General features: G+C 40.7%; 1 protein-coding gene across 2 annotated transcripts in view; it reads right to left on the bottom strand.

Moving 5' to 3' along the window:
• The window catches only part of LOC120568704 (BMP/retinoic acid-inducible neural-specific protein 3-like), a 22,260-nt gene extending 16,792 nt beyond the window's left edge, over positions 1-5,468 (bottom strand). The window contains exons 1-3 of one of the 2 annotated variants that reach the window (XM_039816377.1): positions 5,008-5,468; positions 4,522-4,810; positions 1-60 (exon numbers count right to left, since the gene is read on the bottom strand). The exon at positions 1-60 is cut by the window's left edge and continues 143 nt beyond it. In XM_039816377.1, the coding sequence (XP_039672311.1) occupies positions 1-60; positions 4,522-4,778 (317 nt within the window). In that variant the 5' untranslated portion in view covers positions 4,779-4,810; positions 5,008-5,468. Of the gene's footprint in view, positions 61-4,521; positions 4,811-5,007 lie in introns of those variants that run through there. The other variant, XM_039816378.1, reaches the window with a different exon arrangement.
• Between the last annotated feature and the right edge of the window lie 4,613 nt (positions 5,469-10,081).

Here is a 10,081-nt window from a genome sequence, read left to right on the forward strand (position 1 = left end):
CCACCAAAACCTTCCCGCTTCTCCACCGCCAGGCTGTTGACCTTCCATCGACCAAACTCCCTGAAGACACAGCAACACACACACATGCACAGAGACATTTGCTCACTTGGCTTAGGCCTTTAGTGGTGTAAAAGGCCCCAGGCGGCTGTTTAACAAGCTGTGTAGAAAGAAAAGGCAGAGGTGAATGTGTGTTACATACAGTGAGCGACTGTATATAATAGTGTACAGGGTATTAACCACACAAATGCAAAAACATTATTAACACATGATGAAGCTGTTACGTATCCCCTGGGGTGCTCTCTGATGTATAAGAAAACCACTTCTAACTACTTGTTTTTTTGGTTTTGTTTTATACCAAAGGGAGTGCAAGATTACTGTGGGCTTTAAGTCAATCAGGTAGTGGTTAGTTATTTATTCCTTGTTAGATTTTGCCCACGCTTTTCCTCTGGGAATCACAAAGTTTATTAGGGCATTGATGTGTCAATTTGATTTGTATTATTTAACGCTATTAATGATGCAGTATGAGAGTGGATTGTTGATGTTTAGGCTTGATGTCTTTTTCGTCATCAGTGGGTTCAGTCAAGTTTAACTTTGTACTACTCCCACTTGGAGCAGAAGCTCGACATTTCCACCATTTATCCAGCACTTTTAACTTTCCATTTCAAATTGTCTGCTCACTTAACTAGTTTTGATGCACTCTTAATCGTAGCCAGGGCTGTAGCTACTATTGAGGAGATTGAGGTCATGTCCCTGTTATTTTGTCTGGAAATATGGGGGATTTCTTTAGGCTGATACCAGTAATTGTGGACCAGGATGCAGTATTCTACCAATTGTTTTTCATTAAGACCTTTATGTTCAGAAAGAAAACTGTAATTTCTTTATTACAGGTCCATAATATCCCAGGGGGTTTCCTGCAAAGACAATAGGGAAGATAGAAACAAAGTTCCAGGAGAAGCAGTTGTTGATTTTCAGAGGAATTTCCTTAAAGGAATGGTTTGATGTTTTGGGAAATATGCTCGTTTGCTTTCTTGCAGAGAGTCGCATTTGTAGTTTGATACCACACTCATCTGAGAGAGGTATCAATCTACTTATCTAACTCTCACCCAGACAAATGAGTGTATTTCTCAAAATGTCAATTTTTTTTAAAGAACTGCTCCAGTCTAGTGGTTCAGGTGTTAAAACATACTCAGGTTGGTTGGAAACATATTCTATGTAGTAGAGCCCTGCATTTCGGCCCAAGCCTGATGGGGCCCGACTTATTTACCGGGCTTTGGGCCAATTTTCACATCATACCTCCTTCTATGGTGAAATCACAAAACACTGCTAAATGCGTGCATTTCTGTTGTATAGATTTTCGGGCATTTGAAACAATAGCAGCGAATGGTTTCATACAGTTAACATATGTATAACATAATAATATATATAACATAAATGTTTATTAGTTCAAGGTTGGATTACTATAATGCTCTTTATGTCTGAATCAGACCACCATCTCACGACTTCAACTTGTACAGAATGCTGCTGCTCGGTTTTTAACAAATACGTCTAGACGCGCACACATCACTCCTGTTCTCTATACCCTACATTGGCTCCCTGTGCGTTTTAGAATCGATTTCAAGATTTTATTGTTTGTTTTTAAGGCCTTAAACGGCCTGGCCCCGGAGTATTTGTCCGATATCTTAACACTGCGTGAGCACAACTGGTCCTTGCAGTCCTCAAATCAGCTGGTTTTAGAAGTCCCAAGGTCAAAGTATAAACGGTGGGGTGATCGGGCTTTTGCAGTTGCTGCCCCGAGACTCTGGAACAAGTTACCCCCTGAAATTCGGACGACTACAGATGTAGCACTTTTTAGGTCTAGACTTAAAACTTATCTGTTTAGAAAGGCTTTTAATACATAGTAGTGGTGTGACAATTTCCCTCTCCTATTTTCTATGTAACCTTTTCTGATTTTATTGTTTCTATATGTCATTCTTTTTATTGTATGATATGTTATATGATGTGTGTTTTAGTCTTGGTTTCTGATGTGAAGCCCTTTGGATACCTGTTGGTTACTGTAAAGTGCTATATAAATAAATGTTGATTGATAAATGTGGATATGACAACTAACGTGGACGGATGACCACCGTAAAATAAGCTACATGTCAATCACATGTCACTATATGTGCAGTCTGCCTGTCATAGCTAGTTGATTGTTGGTAATTGGGACAGACAGCAAATATACTACTACTAATAATATATATAAATCATAATTTCTACATTTTCAAAATAGCTGAGCTACTTCCACATACACATAAGCTTAAATATTTCCACATACCCCCTGGTTGTGAATCTCTGATATCTGTCACTGTTGTCTGAACAAGCTTGCCACAGCTTTAAATAACTCCTGCATGGATAAAAAAGATCTTATTGGCATGCAGCACTGCAACTCCCACAGCAACAGAAAGACGTAAAACCAAAATAAAGTCCTGCATCATCAGCTGCCATCACTTGTTATCTTGTGCCCTTTGGACACAAGTCTCACTGAACTCCAGCTATTCACAAACCGTCTGGGAGACACAGCTTCTCTCTCTCTCTCTCTCTCTCTCTCTCTCTCTCTCTCTCTCTCTCTCTCTCTCTCTCTCTCTGTCTCTCTCTCTCTCTCTGTTCTCCCTTCCCTCCATAGCATCAGTTAATGTCTACCTCTCCCACGTGCTGCCCGCTGCTCTGTGTACCTCTCTCCTTCTGGGAAGCAATCAAATCACTGCCATGAGAAAAATGATCGGCAGCAAAATAATTGGGGAACCAGGACAGTGTGGAGTGTGTCATTACAGCCAATCATCATAATGAGGGGACAGGCTGAGTGCCCGTCCCTGGGTGGACAGATAGGCATTGTGGTTCCAGCCCAGGGTTTAGCCTACAGCTATTCCATCAGCATGCACATATGGCAAAAGAGGGGTGTCTTCTGTAGGAATGTATTCAGCTATCTAAAGATAAATGTTTACTGTATGTACTGTAAGCAATCAATAGCGATGAAAACAAGTCAAAGGAGAGAAAACACTACAAAAGGAGCAGTGAGGAGCAAATCGACAGCTTAATTACATACTGCTGCATGACTGAGAGCCACGTGATGCTCATGGTGATGTTTCAGTTATTACAGAGGTCACAGGGGCAGAATAAGCAGTTCAGCCTCCAGTCTATTTAAGAGCACAAAGAAAAATACTAAGAGTCTGCAACTCTGTGGGGACTGTAAAATATATAGCTATGTGTATAGTTATGATATATTTCTAAGAATAAATCCTTCTGTGTTTCCACAATTGATTTTTTTTCCTGATATCTAAAAGGCCAAAACAGGCAAATGACCAAAGTTAGGTCTCATTTTGGAGTCTTCCCTAAAATCCTTAATCCCTAATCCTTATAGCAGCCTTTGGGTTAGAAATGCGAGCAGGCTTCTGACAGGTTGCAAGATCGACTGCTTCAGGGTAAAAGACCCTCGAGCGGTGAGATGTCTGCCAGCCGATACAAATAGTGGCCTGCCTTCGACAGTCCAAGCCATCTGCTCCTTTTGTCATTTTCAATTAATTTCACTAAATATGTGACCGGTTTGGAAAAGAAGAAGCCTCAAGTCAGGGGTCTACTGGGACATTTGTGCAGCAGATCTATTGAAAAAAAAAATGCAGCTATCATTATGAGATAAACACCACAGCCTAAATGATTCCTGAGAGGAGATAACGGACCAGTTGATTCATGCACGTACAGATGCAGAGCATAAAGTAACTCTTGAGGCATTAATAAGTCACCTTAATGCTAACTATATAAAAAAAATCTCTCAATATCTACACCCAGGTAAAGCAACGACATATCAACACACAGACCTTCGACAAAATAAACATTAACATATGCAATTACTAATATATCTAATTCAGACCCATCTTATTGCATGTGTGTTCCCTAAACACTGACTGGAATGCATCGATCAACTTAATGGACACCTAACAGCTGTGACAAAGCAAAAATACAGTATACTGCATCTTAAGAATGCTTGTGAAGAATATTTAGACAAAAGGCACCAGTGCAGGAAGTCACTGAAAGAATGTACAGTAACTGTTCACACACTGGCAGGGGATTAACTCCTGCTGTATAATCAAATGTAAAAACACTGAAGCAAAAACCCAAGAACGGAATAAATCAACGTTTTCATTTCAACGTTTTCACTCAGAATACTTAAAGGTATTTGCAAACAGGGCACACTTTGCATTGCTACAGTAGTTCTTCAGATTTGCTCATCAGCTTGCAACTAATTTGGTGCAGGTGTGATACCTGTGAGGGCTATCCTGAGAGTGTGCAGGTTTTCATTCCAATCACTAGAGCAGCTGCTTTCACTGATTGCTTCCATTTTGGCTCAAAGTGCTCATTAGTGAAATTATCCAGTGGCATGTTGGGTGAAAACTTGCGAACACTTTCACACAGCCCAAACCTGAAACTCCTGAAAGAAGCATGTGGATACGTACACACAATAAACACAAAGCTCTCTGTCTGTCTCACCTGTAGATCTTGTATCTTGTGCTGAAGCCTTGCTGGTACCTCTCCGCAGCTTCCGTGAACTCCAGGGACTGGTGGAAGGGCCCTTTATCCGACAGCAGCCAGCTCAGGGAGGCCGGGGCGCCGTCGCCTTGTCCGGCCGCGGCTGCGGCTCCACCGACCCCGGAGGTCCAGAAGCAGCAGCAGCAGAGCCAGAGGCTGAGAGCCGCCCCCTCCCATAGCAGAGACAGCCGCTTATGACTGATTCTCTGACAGCTCATGCTTCACCCAGCGACACCTCATTCTCTCCGGACTAGGAACAGGACAGACCAGAAAGACAGTATACAGTTTAACATACGAGATAATAAAAAAAAGTAGTGCATGGCGCAGATTTGGAGGGTAGGCTATAATGTGGACATTTCCTTTTAAACCCAGCATTTGAGAGTTAAATAGACTTAGTACACGATCAAATGTTTTATAAAAAAAAAAAAAAAAGACACGTAGGCCTACCTGATTTTGCAATAGGGATTAAACGATGCGCTCTCAAGAATAAGTGAACTATATCTATCTTGCGAGTGCTGCGAATAAAACCTCTCCAGTTCATTGATCCGGCCAAATTCATTTATTCGTGATGAGTCCTTTTTTTCAAGCGCTACTCCAACTTGATCCCTGCTCTCACTCAACTTTATTTCGGGAGACGATCTTCCCGCATCCGTGCACCGAACCGCTCCTCTGTGAGAAGTTGCAGCAGCGGAGACACGAACACAGAGGAGTTCATTCTGGGGATGTCCGTGCGGGCAGAGATATTTCCAGAGGTTGAACGCAAAATGTAGATTTTTCCATCATGAGCGGAATCCCTTTAATGCACCGTATGATCCTTCAAATCGCTGTTATTTTTCTACATTCTTGATAAATGTTGCGTGTGAGCTGTTATTCCCCCCTCCGCAGAGCGAGCTGGTGGATGAATGAGCGCCTGCTTCAACACAGAGAGCTTTTTCTTCCCCAGTTTTTTTTTTTTTTTTTTTTTTTACAAGTGAGATAGCAAGAATCCGAGCAAGTGAATCATGATCAGGGTGAAATATACAGTCTAAGTGGATTCAAGTTTTCAGGACAACAGGGCGATGATGATGATGATGATCAGGGCTGCTTCCATCATTCACTCTTACCTTCACATAATTAATCCTCATTATATGGCATCAGAGCGTGTTCTTCTCTGTGTGAACGTGGCACCAAAGCGCTAAAAAGGAGCTCGAACGGCAAATTATCTGCCAGTGTTGTTCCCCTTTATTGTCCTGTGCCACAGTTCAGAGCCTGTACCTTGCATGACTAACTGGTCCACCTCTCTTAGAGTGACATGCACATACCAGTGAGCATAATTACAGGCCATTATCAGGAAACAGGTTTCTTGGATAATGTAATTCAAATTGAGAAGTGCATATTCATTTTGCCACCTCCCAGCATCACAATTTGCATAAATAAAAACCTTTCTCTGTGTAAAAGGATGCTTAATTTCACAATAAGGCCAAACTAAACGTTGACATGTAACATGTAAATAATAAACTTTGAACACTCCTAAACATTTTAGTGTGAATTCAAATGGTATGTCTCACACAGTTATGGGCGAGACAGGTGTAGGAACAGATGCTGATGTGGATTATTTTTTCACCACCTGCCTTCCTCGCAGCATCAACAAAACCATTTGACGTGCAGTTGACAAATCTTTCAGACATGTGAAAGCTGAACGACATTAGAGGAAAGTTAGCTGCCAAGCCTTCAAATTATGGTGGAGGAGGTAGCTCTGTGTGTGTGTGTGTGTGTGTGTTTGGGGATGGGGGTCGACAGGTACAGCAGATGAATCTCTAATTAGACTCTTGTGTCTGCTCCTCGGGGACTACAACAATGAAAAAAAGCCAAATTCCAAAGCTAGAATTTGTTTGATGTTGTGGCAATTATACTTTATGTTTGCCAGGAGAGTCCTTTGTCCTGCTCGCTCAAGTCATCTTGTCATTATGCTTGTCGTTCACGCTAAAAAACGCATAGACAAAGGCCTCCCTGTGTTAAATGGGTTGCAAGGAGAGTGTCTGTTGATGTGGTTGACTCAATTGCCTGCTTCCATTGATTCCCTTTTTGCTTTAATGTTATTTGGCAAGTGCCCCTCAGGATCCCAGTGGACATCTTTTTTCTTCTTTTCCAAGCTCAAATTAGGACAGTCAGTTCAATAACTGGAGATCACATCTTTAAAGCCTAAATAGCTGTAGTAACTGTCGGTGCTGCTGACCGTCTCAATCAACTCAAACACAGCTGCCTCCCCAGGTAGCTGATCTTGGCATTCAGGACATCTGTAATGATAGAGAAGCCTGCGTTTGCTTGTGCAACAAAAAGAACACATTCAATATTCCAACTTGTAATTTGTGTGGAGAAAGGACAGAAGAAATGAAGGAGGCTAAATGAGCTTTTCCCTCCGGGCTGCAAACTGTTATAGTCTCTTGAAATCTGGGTCTTTGTTGTCTGTGTGTGCTGTAATTGAAAAGTTCCAGCCCCCCGTTTCTCTTTTCCTTCCTATGCTTTCCTCTCGCTCTCTCTATCTTTCCCAGTCTGACATTGCTTACTTCCTTTCCACCACACAAACCAGCAGTCTCTCCTTTTCTTTCAGCGTCTCTGCTTCTTCTGTCTATTTGAATTCTCTGTCATCTCTCGTTTGACTCATTCCCTCCCCCTCCCCTCGTCCCTCCTCGGCCGCCTGCTGAGCTTTAGGACGAATGTAGCCGGTTTTGATCATTTGTGCCCCAACCATCCCGCTGAATCTACCTCTTCCAGCAGATGAGAAAAAAGGGCAGAAAAACTCAGAATTGTCCAGAAAGATGATGTGAAATGGCTTGACGTGACGTGTGGTGTCAATATGCCTGAACACAAGCGCCTCAAGCCCGGTTCCATGCAATGTGCCAAAGTAATCACAAGTAAAAAATGACATTGTGATTTCCTCCCACACTAGGAAGTCAGGCAAAGACGTTCAACAGCACCTTATGACATGAAGGCTTTGGCATAAAACAGGACTGTGTGTCTGTTACTGTGTGCATGTGAATCTTGGCGTCATCTGTGTTGAAATGAGTATTTTTTCTCAAGCGCTCTGGCATCTCAGAGGTCTGCTCACTTCTTTCTGTTTCAACTGATAACACGCTGTGGCTTTCCCTGACTGCTATGGAATGCCGTTTTATTCAATATTAAATAAATAAATGAATAAATACATAAATAAATTAATAAACACATAAATGCATGAATAAATGAATAAATATGACTTTGAAATACATCATGAAATAAGTAAATGAGGCAATAAATATATAAATAATTAAATAAATGTAAATATTCATGTATAAATGAATTAATTAGTTTTTAGGTTTAAGGTTTTACTTTTACTTATTTCATGATACTTTTATTTCATACATCCACGTTTATTTATTTCAAGAGACTTTTATTTCATAAATCCACATTTATTTATTTCCGTGGACTTTTATTTCCTAATGCCACATTTATTGATTTCCCTCTCTATTTATTTCCAGTTCTTATATACAAATCAGGGGGCGTGGCTATCTCTCACATTCAGAGTGTGGACATAATGGAAGACATCGGTGGGCTCCGAGATAGCATGCTATCATTAGCAGATCAAATAGATCAACATGGTTCATCAGCAGATACTATTTTGGCACATATTGAAGAATCTTTGGAAATACTAGGGCAGATAAGTGCTCTTCAAGAAATATACATAGACAACAAAGTTTTAAATTGTTTAAGACTGATTGAGCACCGTGTTCCTGTGTAAGATGTCCAAGTCCAAGAAGTCAACGTTAGCGCTGGTACTACAAGCACAGGTGCTGGACACCTGTCTCTGGATATTCCAGGCGACGTGCTGGCTAACTTTGTGTTGTCCGGTCTATCAACCCGAGAAATCGCGGATCTGTTTGATGTGTCATCCAGCACGATTCAGAGGAGATTGGTCGAAGAAGGCCTTAGGAGAGTTAACTTACTTATTGAGCTAAAGAGTAGGCCATGGTGGGCAAAAACATTTATGAAATTATTATGTATGTATGTAATATTATGAAAACATTTATAAGGTGAATGGGACTTCTTTGGGACTATTTATGTGGACGTTTCTGTATTTGTTTATTTGATATAACATCGTGTTTACAGGTATGTCAACTGCAGCGGCATAACAGCCCGACTCATAAAATATACGGCTACTACCACAGCCCGTAAGAGGGGGTAAAATGCGGCCTGTATTATAAATGTTTTTGCCCACCATGGCCTACTCTTTAGCTCAATAAGTAAGTTAACTCTCCTAAGGCCTTCTTCGACCAATCTCCTCTGAATCGTGCTGGATGACACATCAAACAGATCCGCGATTTCTCGGGTTGATAGACCGGACAACACAAAGTTAGCCAGCACGTCGCCTGGAATATCCAGAGACAGGTGTCCAGCACCTGTGCTTGTAGTACCAGCGCTAACGTTGACTTCTTGGACTTGGACATCTTACACAGGAACACGGTGCTCAATCAGTCTTAAACAATTTAAAACTTTGTTGTCTATGTATATTTCTTGAAGAGCACTTATCTGCCCTAGTATTTCCAAAGATTCTTCAATATGTGCCAAAATAGTATCTGCTGATGAACCATGTTGATCTATTTGATCTGCTAATGATAGCATGCTATCTCGGAGCCCACCGATGTCTTCCATTATATCCGCACTCTCACTTCGCCAGCCTTTTTTTGCCCACGGCTCTGTTCTGAATGTGAGAGATAGCCACGCCCCCTGATTTGCATATAAGAACTGGAAATAAATAGAGAGGGAAATCAATAAATGTGGATTTATGAAATAAAAGTCTCTTGAAATAAATAAACATGGACTTATGAAATAAAAGTACCATGATAAAAGTAAAATCTTTTAATATATTTATTTAACTAATTGATTCATTTATATATGAATATTTAATTATTTATGTATTTATTGCCTCATTTATTTATTTCATGATGTATTTCAAAGGCATATTTATTTATTCATGCATTTATGTATTTATTCATTTATTTAATATTGAATAAAACGGCATTCCATAGACTACAAATGTGTTTTTATGGAGTAATTAATTGTCCTGCACCTTTAATTGTGAAAGAATGAATTGTAGTTGATGAGCATTAAAGCAGATCATGGCCACACTGTTTGCTGTGTGCCCATTGTTCTTTGAAAGTCTCAGTCACAGAATGGAAAGGCAATGTAACTTGGCAGGTGGTGAATGTGAAAGTACGAACAAAATGGAACGGATAATGACGAGGTCTCGCCTTTGCTAATTCCATTTAACCCTGGAGTGAAGACAGCGATTGGAGGGAAACCTCTCTGGTGTGGGTAATTGGACAAGCATGCAGAAAAGATGTTTGGAAACGAAACAGCAAATGCCTCCCACGTTTTCATTTGAGCGTGAGAGGGACCGAGACACATTAACAATCATTTCAGCACATTAAACATGAAGTCAACGCTGAGATTTATTAAAATAAATGAATTCAGGTTTGATTAGTTTTCCCCATTACACTATTTTGTT

Source organism: Perca fluviatilis, chromosome 11, assembly GCF_010015445.1.
Source record: "Perca fluviatilis chromosome 11, GENO_Pfluv_1.0, whole genome shotgun sequence".
NCBI lineage: Eukaryota > Metazoa > Chordata > Actinopteri > Perciformes > Percidae > Perca > Perca fluviatilis.